General features: G+C 37.9%; 1 protein-coding gene across 1 annotated transcript; it reads right to left on the reverse strand.

The window, feature by feature from the left end:
• Window positions 1–8,945: 8,945 nt before the first annotated feature.
• Window positions 8,946–12,226, reverse strand: LOC307122968 (uncharacterized protein). The gene is made up of 5 exons (XM_079811317.1): window positions 12,095–12,226; window positions 10,703–10,999; window positions 10,502–10,623; window positions 10,183–10,286; window positions 8,946–9,404 (listed from the first exon to the last, which is right to left on the reverse strand). The coding sequence occupies exons 1-5, from the start codon at window positions 12,174–12,176 to the stop codon at window positions 9,266–9,268; spliced, it is 744 nt and encodes a 247-aa protein (XP_079667443.1). The 5' UTR covers window positions 12,177–12,226; the 3' UTR covers window positions 8,946–9,265.
• Window positions 12,227–22,195: the final 9,969 nt, after the last annotated feature.

Here is a 22,195-nt window from a genome sequence, read left to right on the forward strand (position 1 = left end):
CTATAGCCATGATGAATTTAATATTATTGGCAGAATGTGCTTAGTTACATTATAAAAGTATTAATTGGAGTAATTGTTATTTACCTACTTATACTTAACAGAATTACATTTTTGGATATTTCTTTGTGCACTAGTATTAACAAAGTTATTACTCATCGCACAGAGTATCACATGTCATTACAAAAACCCTTGTTGTTATTCACATCACAACCTAACCATAAGCTCTACTCTTCTGCACAATGGTAACAGTCAAAACTTCAACATAACAGAAACTCTTTCAAATATCAAACATAACTGATCATTAAACATTAACAGATGTTTCCCTTCACTCAAAAACACTTTAAATAACACTTCATTTCCATATTATCTCTCCATTTCCAGCCATATGCAAAGCATGCTGGGAACTAACAATGGTGTCTCTAAATAAATCTGCAAAAAGTAGCTAATTCTCTTAAAATAAAGAGGTAACCTTTTTTCCCTTATTTTTATCAGCTTAATCGGTTCTTCCATTGAAGCCTCACAATTGCTTACATTTCCTTAAAAAAAATAGTATCTCTTGGTTTTATTAGTGAACTGTTCTCAATATTTTCTATACAACACTGAACCACAACTTTCTTAAGAAAAATATATACACTATTTTTAATTATCACTTTTTTAGTGAACATTACAAGACCCATGATTATTTTTTTTAAAGTGTAGTCACTCCTCAACCCTGCATACATTTTGTAATGATCAAATAATGATCAAATTCTTGAAATAAATGACCCCCTCAATGTTGTTTAATTTGTTTTGTTCCAATGTTATTTTCATTTCAAAGTGATCAAATAACACAAAGTTGTTGTAAATGCAGTTATCATTCATTCCAATGCAAAACTCACTGAACAACACTGTTGAATCTAATTCTCAGCTCCTCAAATGTTTTATCATTGAGTCCATTCTGGTCTAAAGATCTTTCCTGCAACGCTAAAGATTCTCTCAACAGGTGCAGAGGAAGCTGCAATGGCAAGATGGACATGTATATGAATTTCTTTGAATTGTTATTGACTTTCAATTCTGCTTCCTTTAACCCTCTGGGGTACTTCGGGTCCTAATATATATATTAGTGGTGGGCATAGATTATTTTTTTTAATCTAGATTAATCTAGATTAAAATGGTTCAGTTGAATTCTGCCGATGGCATTCAGAATATGTGTGCTCGTAAGTGATCGTTTGTCTTTTTGTAGATTGAATAATAAATAACTTCTGTCCCTTTAAGACCTGACGCACGCATGGATCCCACTGTGCTGGTTATGACTGTGTTTACATTAAAACTCACCAAGATGAGCATTGAGACATGTTTGAGTGTATTTGACCATTAATAAGCTGGAAAAAGGAGCTAATTTTTGCACTTGTATGTCAGAGGCAGCTTTATTACGGTATGTGTGTGTGCGCTTCAGATGTGAGCGCGAAATCTGCGGGAATTAGTAGAATTAACGTTATGTGCAACCCCGCGCAAAATTCAGACCGGTCACACCAATACTAACACGCTGTCATGAGGAAAAATCCAGCAGAACACCTGTTCGCCATGTTCAGAGGGTTAACCAGACTGAAGGAGAGGAGGCGGGTGCGTGTCAACTCTGTCGGTCGGAGGGGAGAGGAGAGCGCAGCTGATATCAATACTGTAGAAAATAAGTATTGTATCGTTTCAGATATTTCAGTATCGATACATAGCAAAATATGGATATTTCACTAGTAGGCATACACAGGTTCAAAGACTCGTTCTCTCGCCCCCTACAGTGCAAAATACAGTGCTAGGTATACATCCGCGCTAAAATATCAAGGTGAAAGTCATCATAGCTTAAATGACATCAACTGAAAAGACATTAAGGCCCGGTTTCACACACAGGGCTTAGACTAAGCCAGGATTAGGCCTTAGTTCAATTAGGACATTTAAGTAACTTTTATAAACGTGCCCAAGAAAAAAACATTACTGGTGTGCATCTTGAGACAAAACAATGCCACTGACATATTTTAAGATTTGTCAGTGCAAGATTCTTTCAGTTAAAACAGCTCAAACATGTATTTTAGTCTAGGATTAGCTTAAGCATTGTCTGTGAAACCGGGGGTAAATCTCTCTTATTATAAACCAGACTGATTTTATTTCTGACATTTGTCTACAGTTCTTTTTGAGAATTAACAGAGGTTTAGAGGTTGATGTTTTATGGGAAATGTTTATTTTAGTTGGTCAGTTTGTGGTCTAATGCTGTGTTCCAGGCAGGTTTTTGAGCCCGTAAATTACAACTTCAAACCACGACTCACGACTTTGTAGTGTTCCAGGCAAAGTCACGCCAAACTGGAAGGAATTGTGTGGTAGTTTGATGTAAACAAAGCATGTCGGACCGTACGGGGTGTATGCTCATTTACAATCATTTCTATCGCCAAAGGTGCTTACTCCTTGCTTATTTGAGGGAAACAGCGGAGAAAAACAGCGCAGACGGCAAGAAATGCTGTTATACCTTTTATTTTACGTTATTTGTATATTTGTTTCATAAACACACCGCGTCCGTATGGGGCTGCCATTGTTGCTTCGCGGGCTACGTGACGTCAAAACTCTTAACTGGGAGTACATCGATCTAGTACGAGTTCACGGGTGGGAATTCACGGGTTTGGCTGCCGTTCCAGTCCACTTTCACGGGTAGAAGGTTGGAAAAACACGGGTTACGGGTTGCCTGGAACGCGGCATTACACTGTAAAATCCAACAGTGATTCTAACTAACACTTTTTAGTTAACTTTACTTAGTGTCTTAACTCAATTGAAAAAATCTAGTAATCTGTACTATTCACATACTATTCCTTGTTTACTCAGAAAAAACAAGTTAAGATTAATTGATTGGTTTGAGTGCCATTTTGTTAAGCAAAAAAATAAAAAAAATAAAATACCATTATGGTGATAAGTGTTCACTTTGGTTGAGCACTTGGAACATTTATATTATTAAAACTCTCTTTCTAATGCAGCGATGCAACAAGAAATCACAGTTATTTGGTTTCAAAGGAAGAGAAGTAATAAATAGGTTGCTTTTAAAAGTTGACCTAGCTTCTGACTGAATAATTAACTATAGTTAATGAGTCAGAAATTAAGATCATCTTTTAAAATTAACCTATGTAATATTTTCCTTTGTCATATAACGATCATTTACAATTGTATTGCTAACACTTACGTCATAAACACCTGTGGAACTTTTAAATGAGTTGATATAATCCCTCTATATTTGTAACAAAAGATTTTGCAGCTGATCATGCTTGAGTCACACACAGACTTCAACATTCAGCATGCAAAACACAACAATGGTAACATCTATGGTAGCTAAACTAAGTCAAGAGTAAACCTAAATTAAAAGATCAAGTTCTCTCTACAGTTCTTTTTTAGCCACTAGAACTCTTGTGTAAGTGAACTATACTAATTAAGCATTTGTCAGCACAACATACTATTCCTATTTCACTTTACTTGGTTTTTTTAAGGCAATCGGTTTGCATGCTTTTTTAAGTAAGTCTAACTAATTCGATTTTACAGTGTAGTAACAGAGTTTACTGGAACACGTAGCAAAGGAAGCCATAAACATAAATTATCAGGTGAAGTAGTTATCATCATAAAGAATTTTTTTTTGTACCAAACTAATCTTTGAGAAAAGTGGATAATAGAAATGTCAATAAAAGTTGTTTTAATAGATTTTCACCATAAATGCTTTACTGCCACAGATCAGTCATCCTAAATTTAGATTTTTAGATACATTTACGGGGGAAAAATTGTTTGCGCACACAGACATCAAGAATCATCATATGAATCTCAACAATGGTGACATGCTGCAATGCATGCATTGCAGCATGAAGCATGTCACCGTCATTGAGATTAATATGCTGATTCTTGATGTTTGTGTGGGTGTGCATAAAGTGTTTTTTTTCTCAATGTATTTAAACAACAAAATTCAGAATATTTGATATCTGGCAAGAAATGATTGTTGGTGAAAATCTACTAATATCGATTTGCCAATTTAATTTTTTATGTGTCAATGATCAGTCTCCTTTATGATATTGAAAGAGACTGCATATCATATGACCATCTTTGTTTATGGCTTCCATATAGACCCAGCTCCCAACCCAACTTTGAGAATAGATTAACGGCGATATTTTTTTTATCGCCCAATAAGAGTCTCACGTTAACGCAGCACATTAACACCGTTAACAGCACACCACTAATATATGTATATATATATATATATATATATTAGTGGTGTGCTGTTACCGGCGTGTATATATATACACGCCGATCAGGCATAACTTTATGAACACCTTCCCAATATTGTGTTGTACCTCCTTTTGCTGGCCCTGACCCATCGAGGCGTGGACTCCACTAGACCCCTGAAGGTGTGGTATCTGGCACCAAGATGTTAGCAGCAGATCCTTTATGTCCTGTAAGTTACGAGGTGGGGCCTCCATGGACCGGACTTGTTTGTCCAGCACATCCCACAGATGCTCGATTGGATTGAGATCTGGGGAATTTGGAGGCCAAGTCAACACCTCAAACCATTCCTGAAGCATTTTTGCTTTGTGTCAGGCGCATTATCTGCTGAAAGAGCCACAGCCACCAGGGAATACCGTTTCCATGAAAGGCTGTACATGGTCTTAGGTCGGTGGGACATGTCAAAGTCACATCTACATGGATGGCAGGACCCAAGGTTTCCCAGCAGAACATTGCCCTAAGCATCACTGCCTCCACCGCCAAGCCTTCTTCCCATAATGCACCTGGTGCCATGTGTTCCCCAGGTAAGAGACGCACACACACCCGGCCATCCACGTGATTCCTCAGACCAGGCCGCCTTCTTCCATTGCTCCGTGGTCCAGTTCTGATGCTCTCGTGCCACTGTTGGTGCTTTGGGCGGAGGTCAGGGGTCAGCATGGGCACCCTGACTGGCCTGCGGCTGTGCCGCCCCACACACAACAAACTGAGATGCTCTGTGTATTCTGACACCTTTCTATCAGAACCAGCATTAACTTCTTGAGCAGTTTGAGCTCCAGTAGCTCGTCTGTTTGATCGGCCTTCGCTCCCCACGTGCATCAATGAGCCTCGGCCGCCCATGACCCTGTGGCCGGTTCTCCACTGGTCCTTCCTCTGAACACTTTTGATAGAGACTGACCACTGCAGACCGGGAACATATCCCAACTCCCATATCTTATTTAAAAAACTCTAAAATAATGTTCAGAGATACACATTACATTTTTTTTTATCATTTCATAACATATTTAGTATTTTCCTGGAGATGTATGTTTCACCCCTTGTAACAACTGCTTCGGTTCATACATTGTAAAATAAATGTCTACTAAATCCTTCTATTAACTCTGCATTTTTCCTCATTACTCATTATATATCTAGGGTAGAGTTTACTGTTTTTCCCAAAATAACCACTAGATGGAGTCAAGTAACAGATTTTGTTTCTATGGACTACATTGGCGATGGTAAAGTGATCTAATTTTAGCAGTACGAAAAAAAGTGTTTTAAAGCTTGTTTTTTGCAGAACATCACATATATAATATGAGAATAGTAAGATCTGTTGATAGGGAGCTCATGTTATTTATGGAAAATATAATGATATTTTCAGATATCTGTGGGGTGAAACACCAGCAGGGGGCATTGTTTCCCGCTACTGTAGTTACCATGTTCTGAACAACACATTCTTTGTTTTTCCATCAAATGTAATATAACTAGGTGGTTGAATAAAACTATTTGGACTTATATTAAAAAATATTAAATCACCAGATTGTCTCTAAAAGCACCAAATTAGGGTTCTTCGGTAGCAGAACCCTTTTTATAACCCACTGAGCAAAGTTATGTCCAAAAGACGTCTTTTCCATGTCTTTGCCCCTAGAGGCGTATGTTGAAAAGACGTCCACTGAGGAGCCAGAATGAAAGTTTTTATGACGTCTGTTTTTGACGTGTTCTGCACGTCCGATATAGACGTTCATGGAACCTCAAGGTTAAAAACTAGTTCAAATGTGCTCATTGTGGACATATTTTCCATTTGTAATTGCAAAGCAACTCACAGACAGTGTGTGTTTGTCCAGAAATCATGAAAATAAAAGAAACTTCGCTCACACCTTTAGACACTTTAGACAACTTAGCATCTGTAATTCACACATCTTTGGATCGTGAGAGAATCGTGGGATTCAATCCAGGATCTTCTTGCTGTGAGGAGACAGTGTTTCCCACTGAGACACTGGTGCTGCCCTTAATCACAGACATAAGACACACTTTGACTATTTCTGTCAGACGTCTACAGAAGCTCTTACTGAGAATTAACAGAGCTTTAGATGTTGATGTTTATGTTTCATTTGAAGTCACCATTGTGGTGGGAAGCGTTTGCTTTAGTTGGGCTCTTGGTCCCCATATTTGTGTTATCTTTTCTTTGGCTGCTGTAACTGTGTGTGTGAAACACAATAGTTGTGGCTGAGAAAGCAAAGATAAAGTGAGTTCAGGTGTTGTCAGCTCCTTGTTGATGACTAAATTTCCAGAAAGTGAGCACCTGATATTGTATTTTAAGTTTTGTGTTCTTTTTTTTGGCAGATAGTCATTTATTATATCCACTATAAGCTTGTCAATCTGCTGTTTTGGCACCAATAGAAATAAAATGATCCTTTGTCCTGAAGGATGATAAATTAAAGTAAAGTAAATAAAAGTTGGTTTGCAGAATGTGCACAACGTTTTGAGCAAATATTTCTCATAGTCACACACACACATCAAGATTTTGCATATGATTCACAACAACGGTGACAATCAAAACAAAAAAAGCTTCATGCTGCAATGCATGATGGGTAGCTTCATAGTACAAAACTCATGCTTGATTGTCACCGTTGTTGTGAATCATATGCAAAATCTTGATGTCTGTGTGTGACTAAGAAAAAATATTTGCTCAAAACAATGTGCACCTGCTGTTTTATCATCTTACAGGATAAGTGATAATCGTGATTCAATTGGTGCAAATACAGTGAGTTCACACGCTTGTAGTGGTTATAATAAATGACTATTTGCCAAATAAGCACACAAAACTTTAAAAAAAAACCTCAGATGCTCACTTTCCAAAAGTTTAGTCATCAACAATGAGCTGACAACACCTGAAGTCACTTTATCTTTGCTTTCTCAACAATAAGTATTGTGTTTCACACACACAGTTACAGCAGACAGAGAAAAGCTAACGCATATACGGGGACCAAGAGCCCAACTAAAGCAAACGCTTCCCACCACAATGGTGACTTCAAATGAAACATAAACATCTAAACCTCTGTTAATTCTCTGTCTGAAGCACCCACCGCTAGCCTAGCTTAGCACCAAGACTGGAAGTAAACGGAGAATATAGAACCTCCTGAGAATATAGTCCCCAGTATGTATACGTTTATAAGATGGCTGTGTCTCATATAGGGTTGCCACCTTCAGTGTGGCAAAATAAGGGACACCCATTTACGACTACCCCCCCCCCCCCTCAAAAAAACTAAAAAACAATTCCTAAAGGACAGAAATAAAGAATACGTCACAAAATGATTATTTCAACATTGACAACTTGACAGCTCAACAATAAACCATAAGAAAACATGAGATCAAGTATATGAACTTGCAACAGAACACATTTTATATTATTTTACATTTGATTATTTTATTTATTTCTAAAGAACTCTTTAGTATGTGGTGCACTTTAAAGGGATAGTTAAAAAAAGTGATTACTGGTTCAGAATGACTGCTTAAAGGAACAGTTCAGCCCAAAATGAAAATTCTGTCATCATTTACTCGCCCTCATGAGAGTAAAAACCTGTATGAGTTTCTTTGTTCTGCTGAACACAAAAGAAGATATTACGAAGAAAGTTTGTAACCAGGCTGCTTTGGGGCACCATTGACTTCCATAGAATCTTCCTATGTGTCCAACATAACAAAGAAATGTGTACATGTTTGGAACAACTTGATGGTGAGTAAATGATGACAGAATTTTCATTTTTGGGTGAACTGTCCCTTTAAGCAGTCATTCTGAACCAGTTATCACTTTTTAAAATTTCAATTTTTTTTTTTAAATGTCATAAACTTTATATGACAGGATTATTTATTATGTATGATTATAGCCTAGCTAAATTATACATTAATAATAATATTTATTAGGCTCTAATATATTAATTAACCGGTCTAAAAAATAATAATTCTGTCTGCCAAGCTCTAATGTATGGAATATTATATTAATATATTATCCTTAAAAAAAAAAACTATAGGCCTATACCTTTAAAAGCACGGATGTGTGTGTCACATTTAAGACACTGAAATGCTTCTCTAAAGTGTGCAGTTGGCCTGAGGTTCATCATGAGTTACTGGACAGACCCATTGATAGCTTTTTGATATTCAGCTCTACATCTGGAGATCCTCTTGCGTTCAAACGGTGGACGCGACGCGAGCTCGACATGTTTTTAAAAAAACGCGCAAGTTTACAGGCACACTGGCACAGCGCATGTTCTCGAGACTCCGCCTATGTATGGACCGGTGTAAAATACGGGACAAATCGCGTCCCGTATTGGTTTGATACGGGACGCGTCATTTTGCTTGTAAATACGGGACGATTCCGTATTTTACGGGACGGGTGGCAACCCTAGTCTCATATAACCTTGTTATTTGTACACGCTGTGACTACACACATCACAGCATGTAATTAGGAAAATGTTGGTGTTATTTTGTCACTTATTGAGCAGTAGGCTAGCTGGAGCCGTTTACTTCCAGTCTTTGTGCGAAGCTAGGCTAGCGGTGGGTGCGTCAGACAGAGTTATGGGATGCACGGAGATGAAAATGTTATGTATGGACTTATCTAACTCTGGGGAATACTGTGAATAAGCTAAAGTCCCAAAAAAGTTGGCGTGTTCCTTTAAGACAAAAAAGCTGTAAGTTTAAAATGCCAATAGACCATTTTATTCAAGCAATTCGACTCAAAAGCAGTTTCACAGACACTCAATATCAGAATAACAGGGTGAATCAGGACAAAGACTTTAAACTTTGTTCAATTACTGAGTTTATTAGAGCAGTAAAAAACTAACTAAACATTTCCTATCATCTGAACACCAGCTTGTGATTTTGTATATTACAGAAAAGTATGAAATAAAATTGATATCATTAAAGCCGTTTATATAAATGAAAGTAGCAGGAGCCTCAGAAATCCTGAATTCTCGATACGAGTGATTAGAAGTAAAACTTCAACGAGACGGGATGAACCTTATTTCTCACAAATCCCTTTTCTCTTCTCAGAGCACGGGAGATCATTCCAGTTGTTCAGGGTTAAAGATAAAGGAGACATAATTTCAACACAGTCTTCAACTCCATGTTCGTCATTCGGCTCACCCTCGGACCAAAACCTAAACAACGTATTCGATTTTCAGTTCAGGAACACAAAATAAGCAGATGCTTTGGAATTTATTAGGAAGTATCATTCATTGTGGTTGTTGTCATGGTTTTTTTTCTGTAAAATCGAATTAGTTAGACTTACTTTAAAAAAGGCATGCAAACCGATTAGCTTAAGAACACCAAGCAAAGTTGAAATAGGAATAGTATGTTGTGCTGACAAATGCTTAGTTAGTGTAGTTCACTTACACAAGAGTACTAAAAAGAGAGTACTTGATCATTTACTTTAGATTTACTCTTGACTTAGTATAGCTACCATTGTTGTTACCATTGTTGTGTTTTGCTGAATGTTGAAGTGTGTGTGTGATTCAAGCATGGTCAACAAGATATTGCTACAAATAAAGAGGGATTATGTCCACCCAATTGAAGGCTTCGGAGCAACTTTATATTAGGTGGCCTTAACTACTATGTACTAACATTTAAATCAATAATTTGATACAATACACTTATTGTGTACATACATGTTTTACATTGTACTTACATGTACTATACTCACAGATGTAAAAACATCTGTAATTAAGTTCTGTAGTTACACTTATAATTACACTGTTGACACGTCCTACACCTAACCCTACCTTATAACTCGTTGCATCGCTGCATCGGTAGGAAGAGAATTACAATAATATGAAGTTCCAAGTGCCCAACCAAAGTGAACACTGATCACCATAATGGAGAATTTTTTATCAATTAATCTAATCCAACTAAATACACAGTGAGTGTTTTATCACTTACCCTCGATTCAGTGGTGAATTATCCACCCAAGTTAAATTACCCTCGTTCTCAATGTCAGTCAAACCAATCCACACTCTGTCCTTGACAAAGGACGTTAAACACCTCTGTGTGAATAAAAAACAGGAGTAAGGCCCTGTCCCAAATGGCACACTTCATGTGCACTGGTGGAGGTTACACAGCGGACTTCTTCAAAGTCAAAGCGGCATTACATTGTGAAAGTGCGGACTCAGAGGAAGACCGTGAGGGTTTAGGGTGCCATTTGGGACAGGACCTAAGTGTGATTCCTTTCATTCATTAACAGACACTCACACAAACTCACCTGCTTCTCTTCAGTGTTGATAATGATCAGATCAGCTCCTAGATCCCTGCAGTACTGCCTGCTCTCAGACCAGCTCTTCAACTCTTTGGATATGAACAAGTCCTTTAAACTACACTGGTGTCCTAACAGAAACACACACTTTTTTAAAACGGTGTACATGAAAGATAAAGAAAACTAAGAAAACTAAAAATAGATACTAACCAGAAGCTTTTATCTTTAGTTCCTCACTCAAAGATGTGATTTTTCTTTCCAGTTCCAGTTTCTTCTGACTCAAAGAGCTGAAGTTGTTCTTCAGTTGGTGTTTTTCAGTCATTAGATCAGTGTAATTGTCCTGTAAGCTGTTGATAGTGTGGTTGAACTCTTCAACTGTGTTCTTGTAACTCTTTAACAGGTCTCTCTCTGCTGTGATGGTGATGAGCTGCATTATGATGAAGACCAGCAGAACAACACAAATGAGCCCGAAACACACTGTCATCAACACCAAACGCCTGCTTCCTCCTGACAAACACAGAGAAAACACACACATATCAGTGAACAGTGTTGGGGAAAGTTACTTTGAAAAGTAATGCATTGCAATATTGCGTTACTCCCTTAAAAAGTAAATAATTGAGTTACTTAGTTACTTTTTAAGAAAAGTAATGCGTTACGTTACTTTTGCGTTACTTTTTCTCACCTGGGCTGGGCTTGTTTTTGTAAAAAAGTTATATTTTTGTGCAACGGTAAAGATCTCTTCATACCAAAATTGAAATAATAAGCCCCAGGCTGAGGTAAAAATGCAGATTCCCTCATGAACAGTAGAGGGCGCAGCTCTGGAGAATGGTAGAATAGGATGCAGGAGGAAAAAGTTTTACCGATAAAGACAAAAAATCTAGTCATTTTCATCAAGGTCAGCAGCAAGACATTGGTAAATTAAATATAAAGGTAGATTAAATGCATAAAATAGGTTGTTTTATTTAACATTTAATTATTGGAGGTTTGCATAGTATTCTGATTTTGCATTTGACTGATTTCATTAATTTTGAGGAGTACTGAATCTTTATTGTACAAGTGAGTTAAATAAATGCTCATATTTAGTCTAGAACTACAATAACCATCATGTTTACACACACACCTCTGCACTTATTTTTCTCAACACGGGGGCAGGAGAGCTGTCAGTCAAATTAATGTGAAAAAGTAACTTGAGTTACTTTTTTGAAAAAGTAACTCAGATATTTTGTTGTAAATTTGAAAAGTAATGCGTTACTTTACTAGTTACTTGGAGTAATATTATTACGTAACTCAAGTTACTTGTAATGTGTTACCCCCAACACTGTCAGTGAATACCCTTCATATTATTAGAAATTTCATTTCAAATCAATATTTTAGGTATGTTATTAAGCCTTTTTAATTTTTTTGTCAAATATCACAATAAGGTCAAGTTGAAAAAGTATTTAGCAAACAAAAGATCCATATTAATCAACTTCATATCAAAGTAGAAACATTGACATATTGGTCATAGAAAGTAATGCTTCAAATTGTACATAAAAGTTATAATTTCCTCAAACATTAGTGACATCAAAATAATCTTTGCTTTAAAATAAACGTTCTGCTTACTGTGCTTTTGAGCTTTTCCTTCATCCTGGCCAGTTGTGTCAATACCATCTTCATAACTTGCATAAATGGCATCTAATTCCATGATTTGCTCTTGTGTCTGACAGTACGTCTTAACAGATGAGCTGTGATCTTCAGAATGATGAGTATAGTGTTTTTAAATGACTGAGAAACAGGAACCCAGATAGCATTGTGACATTGAGTCAATGTTGAAATTCCATCAGAATCATCAATTTGGTTCAGGTTGAAATGCCAATGCTAAGTAATATTGGATCAATGTTGAAAATTCGATGCTAAAAAAATAGTGGACCAATGTTGAAAATTCAATGCTAAATAATATTGGATCAATGTTGACAATTCCATGCTTTTCAGTGTTGAAAAGACAAACATTGAATCAATGTTGATTTTTGGTCAGCTTAATTCTCCACTGGTGAGGCTTACTCAATCTATCTGTCCCATCATTCAACATGTTAAAGCAAATCCAAATCAATTGGGTACATTCCGGTGAAATGTTAGCACATTCATTCTCCTCAAAGGATGAATCTCCACCAACGAGTGTGTGGATTAACAAAGAACTACTACCATAAATTGAACTCAATGGGACGAACCAGTTGATTATTACAAGTAAGCATATTGTTAATATTAATGTTTTAATTTTTGTTTTAAAATCTCCTCCATCATGGAAAACATCTCCAATCCTCTAGTGTTTTCGGCTAGCTAGCACATGCAGAGATATATAATGACTGTCACAGAGTCCTTAGTTCTTGTGGTCATCCAGTTATATAAATCATAGCCTGTTTTAAATGTATATAATGTAGGCTATTATTATTATTTAAAAAATCATGTATAATTTACATACATTTAATTATTTATCTAAAGAATACAGGGTTAATACATTTTTTTTAATATTTCCCCTACCGATCAAATGTGCCACAATCCAATTCAGTAGGTGGCGGTAATGCACCTTCAGATCAAAGCGCAGTTTAACAGACTTCAACCGTGGAAGAGACAGAGTGACAGGACAGCAGCAATGTTTTTTTAGAGGTAAGTACACAAAGATTAATACAATCCATCTCAATTTTCATTTTGTGTTTTTATTTATCTTTATTTCTTACAACTTGTGAGCTTCTCCTGGGCGAGTCAGAGTGAACTGCGACGTTAATGAAGTCACGTGAATGCCCTCCGTGCACAACCAACGGCCAGGATATTCAATACATTTCAGTTTGTTTTTCACCAAACCCTATCATATTTTTATTAAACTTTATTTCTTAAGCTGGGTATACCATCGCGATTTTCGTCCGCTTTCGAGTTGAATTCTGACTCGTGCAACTCTTCTTTGGGTCGGGCTGATTTTCTGTTTTGTCATGCGTCTATGAGAGGATTTTAGTATTAAACTGATTAATCTGTGCGTGCAACGAGTAAGATGTGCATTTGTGGATCCAGTGCCGCGCATGCATTCATTGACTCGTTTGTGAGTCAATCCTATTTGATTCATTTGGATTGAGACAATAGGATCAACTCACAAACGAGTCAATGAATGCATGCGCAGCACTGGATCCACAAATGCACATCTTAATCGTTGTACGAACAGATTCTGACCAACACTAATACAAAATCGCATTCACAATTATGTCTCTATTTGTACAAAATGCTGCACATTCATGTAATTCTGTATTTAGCACACACAAGTTGAAAGGAATTTGTTTGTGGATAATTGTGCATGCATTTAATCATTTTATTAGTAAAATCATCCCATATTCGTCCAGTGTACAGGGAGAAGCGAGAGGCGATCGGACGGTCGGATGAATTTCTGGCATGTCAGTTCTTCTGGTCGGACCTCGTGCAGGTATCGGACAGCTGAAGCAGATCTAGAACTGATCGCCCTGTTGGCGTGGTGAGGGGAAATAGGACAAACAGTTCGTAGCCCTGCTTCAGCTGTGCCTGTGCGATTACCTCACGAGGGCCAGCCACAATTACATAATTCCAATTTAATCTTTAATGCAGCAAGAAAGAAAACGAAAGAAGAGTGAGATCTTTAAGTTCTGTAGACAGCTATATCAAACTGCAGAAATTGAGCATACTGCTGCACCTCCAGTTCGTGTTGTAAAATGGATAATCTCTTACAAACCATAGTGTGGCCTATCCAGCTCCTCTTTTATTAATTTAGCTATTTGATTATTAATTTACTTGTTTCACTTTCACACTTTATTTGTTTATTTACTATTAAACTACATGAAACAAGAGGGGAACAAGCACCACTTTAATTTACAGCCCGCAGATGCACACTTACCCTGTAACTACACGAAACAAGAGGGGAACAAGCACCACTTTAATTTACAGCCCGCAGATTCACACTTACCCTGTAACTACACGAAACAAGAGGGGAACAAGCACCACTTTAATTTACAGCCCGCAGATTCATACTTACCCTGTAACTACACTGATAATTACCCCTTAATTAAAAAATACTTACAGTATAAACAATGTGTTAATTTTCCTGATAGTTACCCCTTTATTCCCCCAATATTACATATTGTTCCCTTATACCTACACATACTTACTTTATAGTTACACTATAATTACTGAAAATTATGCTGTAAATTCTTTTTACTTACGCAGTACTTTCCGGGCCGTAATCTAAAGCGTTACCGAATTTTCAACGAATCTGACCCCAATGTCTTCTGATTCAAATAGTTGGAGCTGAATGAAAAAGCAGGTGCAATAGGTGGGACGTGTCCCTTATAATTTTTTGCCAAAGTTGATTTTGTCCCCACCCTATAGGTGGAAACAATGGAAAGAAAAAGCTATTCCAATCCGCTGTTCTTTATAATTTAATTCATACATGTAAAACACGTTTGCTCAGACCAGACAGGCCTGATCTACAAACCTTGTCACACACATATCGTAATTTATAAACAATAAGCGTATATAACTGTGTGTAGCGCCCACAAACTCTGGGCTGTACACACACATTTACTGTGTGATCGGAAAAATGAAGTAACAGAATGCTTTTCTATTTACACATTAAAGGTGGGGTAAGTGCTTTCTGGTAACCGATGTCGCCCCTATTTTGATAGCTCCACCCCAAGCATACGTAACCCAGGCAACGACTATGGTGGAATCTGCTGTGCCATCCGTCCCGAGGGTATGATGTCATCAATAAGTGAAAGCAATGTGTGTTACTATGGTAATCCAGGTTGAATGTCCAGTGAAAAAGTCATGCCTTACATCCCAAAAACACAAACACAGTTCTCATGAACAACTCGATAGCACGAGCATGACAGTCCAACTAACGGACATTTCACAATTATGACCAGATTAGAGGGTTATATCGATCACTAAAAGAGGAACCAAAGGAAACAAACATATATTAGGCGTTTATTATCTTACTTTTCGGACACACTTCGGGAGCTGACGCTTGAAACAGACAGCGAGGAGGTTTATATGATCCAGTCTTTATCATCGCTGAAGTGAAAGACAATACGATCGCAAATGGACAAGCAAGCGAACATGACACACGAGCATATTCAAGCAAAGGCCAGCATATATTAGTTCTGTGAAACACAATCAATGTCACTCGCCTCTGGAGAAGAAATAAAGCAACGCTCGCTCCTTGAGTTCTCTCCAGCGCTGGAAAGCTGATCGTAAGCCTTCTTTTGTTCCACATCTTCCACGTGTTTATCTGCCATCTCTCTCTTTCTGTCGTCGCTCGGCTAATGTCCGTCCTGTGTCGTGTCTTTTGAATAATGACGTGCACTGAGCAATCTCTTCTCTTCTCCCTGTCATTAGTAGACACGCCCCTTACTGCTGATTGGCTACAAGTTTGTTTTGGTACTCTGCCCGAGACACTTTTCTAAAGTAGTTTTGAAATAACACTTACCCCACCTTTAAGATTAAATATGCCACTCTCATGAATGGAGTTTCACGAGTTCACACTTACAAATAATCAGATAGTAAATAGTATGCGTAATAGTACACAGCAAAATCCCCAGTGTTAAATTAACACTCCTCAGTGTACATATGTGTCCACACTACAGGGTGTTAAAAGTAACACTTAAGAAGTGTTAAAGTTAATGAGATAATTAAGTGATTAATTAAGTTATGATTGACCATTAGTGATGAGAAACACAAGAACTACAACTGCTTCAGCCACAGCTTTAGATGAAATCCACTGAAGATAAAAGAAGACATTAAATCTCTGAAGATCTCAGCAGAGGAGGATTAAACAACTCCACAAACAGCATTACCAGCTTCACACATTACTAACCAGACTGACTTTATTTCTGTCAGACGTCTACAGAAGCTCTTACTGAGATTCAGATGTTGATGATTTATTGAAAATAATAGTTTTGTTTGACGCCACCATTATGGTGATCAGTGTTGCTTTAGTTGGGGTGTTGACCCTTGACTTGTCAGCATTTTCTCTCTCTGTCTGCTGTAACTGTTTGTTACGGTGAGAACAGCAAGAGAAAATTGATGATGACAAGTTGATGACAGATGATGTTGGCTTGTTGTTGGTGATACAGTTGTTTTCATCATATGGTGCCTTAATTGCTGATCTCCTGAGAGTCATTGATTATAATAGACGTGTGACTCTACAGCAGGAGATCCAGCAGCGTTTTCATCAGATAAACTGATCAATGTTTAAAACATTTACATAAGTCTTGTTTTCCGGTTTAATAACACATCACACAATAAGCACTTCTAACTCCTGCGAGATTAACTCACACACAGACATAAAGAATCAGCCTATGAATCTCAACAATGGTGACATGCTTCATGCCGCAATGCATTCTGGGTGCATCATGCAAAACTCATCCATGGCTCCCAGAATGCATTGCGGCATAAAGCATGTCACCATTGTTGAGATTCATAGGCTGATTCTTTATGTCTGTGTGTGAGTTACTCTCGCAGGAGTTAGAAGTGATTAGTGTACAATCTGCCTAAAAACATATTCAGCTTTATTGATTAAAACCGATCTGGATATTTCCTGGAATCACAGTAAAAACAAAGTTAATCAGTGATTTAATTCACTATACAATGATCATATTCTTATCACTGAGCAGTCAACAACATCTGATTGTGTTTCTCTTGCTTTTCATGCCATGGCAAACTCAGTTACAGCAGTCAGAGAAACACTAACATTAAAATGTCATCAAACTGCCCAACTAAAGAAAACACTAATCACCATGATGGTGACATTAAAAAAGTTTCAACACAAAATAAACAAGAAAGTAATTCTCAATAAGAGCTTCTGTAGACGTCTGACAGAAATAAAGTCAGTCTGGTTAATAATGTGTGAAGCTGGTAATGCTGTTTGTGGAGTTGTTTAATCCTCCTCTGCTGAGATCTTCAGAGATTTAATGTCTTCTTTTATCTTCAGTTGATTTCATCTAAAACTGTGGCTGAAGTCAGTTGTAGTTCTTGTGTTTCTCATCACTAATGGTCAATCATGACTTAATTAATCACTTAATTATCTCATTAACTTTAACACTTCTTAAGTGTTACTTTTAACACCATGTAGTGTGGACACATATGTACACTGAGGAGTGTTAATTTAACACTGGGGATTTTGCTGTGTATGTGTATTTGGGTTGAAATCCATTTTTTATTAGATTTTTATTTTTGAGCCAAAATAATTTGCGGCTTTTATTTATTAGTTAAATTGTGAAATTAGTTACACTAGTGTCAAGTTATTCTTAAGACTGAACATACATTAGTAGAAAAACACTTGAGCATCACTTTGGTTCTGATGTTTTTCTTCCTCCCTCATCACTTCAGTTCTCCCTAAAATAAGCCTTTGCCTCATCGGAGAAAAGACAAGTTAAAGAGAATGCAGAAGCTAAAGAGGAAGTGAAGTGCAGAAAAATAAAAAAAAGAACTGTAAATTCCCCGGTGTTGAATTTATGCCTTCACGTGCTATCGGAAATGTCCTAATTCCCACTTTAGAAGTCGTGATTACGAGCTTGTTGCATTCAAGTGCTTTGTTGATGGAATGAACAGGAATCATGGTTATTCTTGCCTATTTATTGGGAAAATCTTATTAAAACCAACATCATATGCACTGACAACCATATAAACATTCCAGATAGTCCGCTTTCTGCCGATTCTGTAATTTCAGTCAAATGCAGGCTATTTTCGCTGTGTACCAAACATACAATATGCTTCAAATGATTTCTCGTAACTTACATGTAAATATGCACTACATTAATGTCAAGACAAGACGACCTAGCTGTTTTGGGGAAAAAACGAAAAAAAACCACACCTGTCACAGCAGTAGTTGTTTAAAGTTGCCACCATGTTTAAAGTCTATGACACGGCCCAATTGGGGTATCAAAATTATTTCTGAACTTCCCAGTGGTAAACACGACATCAGAGGGCGTTCATGTGCAATTTTTACCTAGGAAACTCGTATTTACGATAATTCCGATAGCATGTGAAGCGGCAGCATAACACCGCTCGGTGTTCATATGGGAACCACCAGCAGGGTGTTAAAGCAGAGGTCTTCAACCCTGCTCCTGGGGACCCACTGTCCAGCAAAGTTTATTTCCAACCTGCTTCAGCACACCTGCCTGTGAAACACCTGCCTGTGTCACTGACTACGTTTACATGGACAGCAGTAATCTAATTATTGACCTTACTCTGAATAAGGCAATAATCTGATTAAGGTATTTACATGAGTTGCTTTTAGAATATTACGTTCATGTTCCCGTTTTACATGTTACAGAACATAGTTTGATTAATGGTACGTCATTACGTACCCATGCCACTACGCTGTCCGGGGTCCAATCATAGCGCGACTTTCGTGGGTGTGTTCAAATCAATGGGCTCAGGCAACCCACTGTAACTTTACCTGCGGGTGTCGCTGTTGGACAGTGTGACTTTATAAAAACGAGTGATTTTTATACTTTTTTTTATGATATTATGATACTATATATATATATATATATATATATATATATATATATATTAGTTTTATTTTTTGTAATATTAAATATTGTCTTTCAGGTTTTTTTAAGAGACACTGCCCATCTTGCCTCCTTCTTGACAGCCTACATTTCGAATAATAGTTTTGATAAATGATGAAAATGTGATGAAAAGGTTTCAAAATCGTGATTGTTTGGATTGTTGTTTTTTTCTGCCATCGAGCCACAAGCGTTCACTGAATGGCATATGGCTCGCAAGCCTAGAGGTTCCCGACCGCTGTTGTAAGCAGACAAATATGAATCTGGGATTACAGATACAAAATGATCGTATTTTACTTTTAAAATGAGCATTATTGCAACACAAAGAAAAAAAATATAGAGGAGGCCGTGTCCGAGTGAGCAGAGTTTTTACGGTCTATGAGCAAGACACGCAGTCACGCACCATAGCAACACGTCATGGCAACGACATTTCAGACTGAAAGATACGTAAAAGATAAACGGGAATTTAAGCGCATTGTTTTGTACGTGCGGTTATATTAATTATAATTCAAATTCTGTTTTATTTGTCACAATATTATTGATGATTGTTTAGAGGGGCACTTTATATACTTTTGATACGAGCCCCCAAAGCCCTCCCCTCTGCACTTGCCTGGTGTGTGTGTGTGTGTGTGTGTGTGTGTGTGTGTGTGTGTGTGTGTGTGTGTGTGTGTGTGTGTGTGTGTGTGTGTGTGTGTGTGACCTGTCACAAAACGCGGCGGAAACTCCTTCACGACGTTAATAGTTAGATTAAGGTGTGTACATGTCTACAATGCACTTAGATAATGCGACTAAAATAGGCATACTCCACATGTCTTAATTCGATTTTTGTTTAATTCGAGTATGGCTTTAACCGGATTAAGGTAATTAGAAATCGCTGTTTACATGGTAGTTTCTTAATCAGAGTATGGTCTTAATCAGATTAATATCGGAGTATTGTTGTCCATGTAAACGTACTGATTGACTACGTTTACATGGACAGCAGTAATCTAATTATTGGATTTGTGGGTATGTGATTTGTGGGTATGTGAAGTGATGAGGCGTTTGAGGTCGAATGAAGCTGGGAGGGAGTGGAAATCTGAAGCATAAGATTTGTCCAGGTGAATGTTGAAGTCGCCGAGTACTATGAGTGGGCAGCCATCCTCTGGAAATGAGGACAGCAGAACATCTAGTTCATGGACAAAGGTGGTCAGTGGACCTGGGGGGCGGTAAATGACTACAATATGTATTTTAGTGGGAGTTGTAAGCGCTATAGCATGATATTCAAATGTGTTGTTATTGCAAAGAGCTGTGTGAGATGAGTATTTCCAATTGTTAGAAATGAGAAGCCCCGTGCCCCCACCCCTCCCAGTCTGGTGAGGGGTGTGGGAGAAAGAGAAGTTATTAGAGAGAGCAGCAGGTGTTGCTGAGTCTTCTGGACGGATCCAGGTCTCAGTCAAGGCCAGGATTTTGAGAGTGGATTGAGTGGCAAAGGCTGGAATGAAGTCAGCTTTATTGACAGTTGACTGACAATTCCATAGCCCCACAGAGAAAGAAAGAGACGGAGGGGCATCAGAGGAGGAGGGAACAGGATGTAGATTAGCAGTGTTACGGTGCCGTCCACGTCTACGTGTAATAGTGGGGCGTGGTTGAGAGATAACGGGAATGGAGTGGACGCACATGGTTAGAGAGAGGAAAGGAAGATGAGAGGAGAAGAATGGAGATAACTCAGTGCCTTATCGGAGTCGTTAAGTGAAACATAAATATCAACATCTAAAGCTCTGTTCATTCTCAGTAAGCGCTTCTGTAGACGTCTGACAGAAATAGTCAAAGTGTGTCTTATGTCTGTGATTAAGGGCAGCACCAGTGTCTCAGTGGGAAACACTGTCTCCTCACAGCAAGAAGATCCTGGATTGAATCCCACGATTCTCTCACGATCCAAAGATGTGTGAATTACAGATGCTAAGTTGTCTAAAGTGTCTAAAGGTGTGAGCTAAGTTTCTTTTATTTTCATGATTTCTGGACAAACACACACTGTCTGTGAGTTGCTTTGCAATTACGAATGGAAAATATGTCCACATTTTGAACTAGTTTTTAACCTTGAGGTTCCATGAATGTCTATATCGGACATGCAGAACACGTCAAAAACAGACGTCATAAAAACTTTCATTCTGGCTCCTCAGTGGACGTCTTTTCAACGTACGCCTCTAGGGGCAAAGACATTGAAAAGACGTCTTTTGGACATAACTTTGCTCAGTGGGTGGTCTTCAATGTGAATATAGACTTCCTGAAACTCTCCTCAGAGTCTACACTGTAAAACCCAACAAGTTCAGCGAACTCATTTCATTTGAAGACACCGATTACCACAAAGCATTTAAGTTATGAGTACTCTGAACTTATTTTAATCAAGTCCACTAAAACAATGATATTTCTTAATATACAATTAAACTTTACACTGCATTCAAATACTTGATATAGCTGAAACTTCCCTATATTGAGTAAAACAGCTGAAATGACAAATGAACTCAGAGTGCTTGCAGTTACTGCTAGCACTCAATAGCACAGACAAAGTCAAATCTAGTAAGTTAAGCTAACTCATTAAATTTGAGGACACCGATTACCTTAATTATTTTTTAATTTTAGAAACCAATAGCTAGAGTACTGTAAGGATCGGTTTTGGTTCTAAGACAAAAGCTGAGATACTCTGTCACGTCCAAACAAGCAGAAACTGGTGCGAGGACTCAAGTGCAGAAATAAGGATTTATTTATAAAAAAATAAACAAATACAACACAAAAACCCACGAGGGGGCAACATAAATAACAAAACAAACTGAAAACCTACTAAAACAGAAATCACAGGGGAAACGGGAGACGTAGACATAACATGGCAACGATACGACAAAGACTGAACACACAAAGGAACTATTTAAAAGGGGACAAATCAAGCAGGGAATGAGGGAACACAGGTGGGACAAATGAAACCAATAACGAGATAACAAAGGGGGTGGGATCAAGACAAAGACAGAGCACCTGCCCAAAATAGCAAAACACCCTAAGTGCACACGAGACAGGACAGGCATGTGACATTACCCCGTCCTTAAGGAGCAGCTTCCAGATGCTCCACTAGGGACGAGACGGACAGACCAGGGCGGGACGAGACGGA

Source organism: Gobio gobio (assembly GCF_949357685.1).
Source record: "Gobio gobio genome assembly, chromosome: 3".
Taxonomy (NCBI): domain Eukaryota; kingdom Metazoa; phylum Chordata; class Actinopteri; order Cypriniformes; family Gobionidae; genus Gobio; species Gobio gobio.

Bases quoted from the DNA above. Each gene is read 5' to 3' on its own strand.
- LOC307122968 (XM_079811317.1), bottom strand. From the start codon at position 12,176: ATGGAATTAGATGCCATTTATGCAAGTTATGAAGATGGTATTGACACA. The intron at 10,624-10,702 runs GTTAGTATCTAT...TGTTTCTGTTAG, and splicing joins ACTAAAGATAAAAGCTTCTG to GACACCAGTGTAGTTTAAAG. The intron at 9,405-10,182 runs GTAAGTGATAAA...TACGTTGTTTAG, and splicing joins AATTCACCACTGAATCGAGG to GTTTTGGTCCGAGGGTGAGC.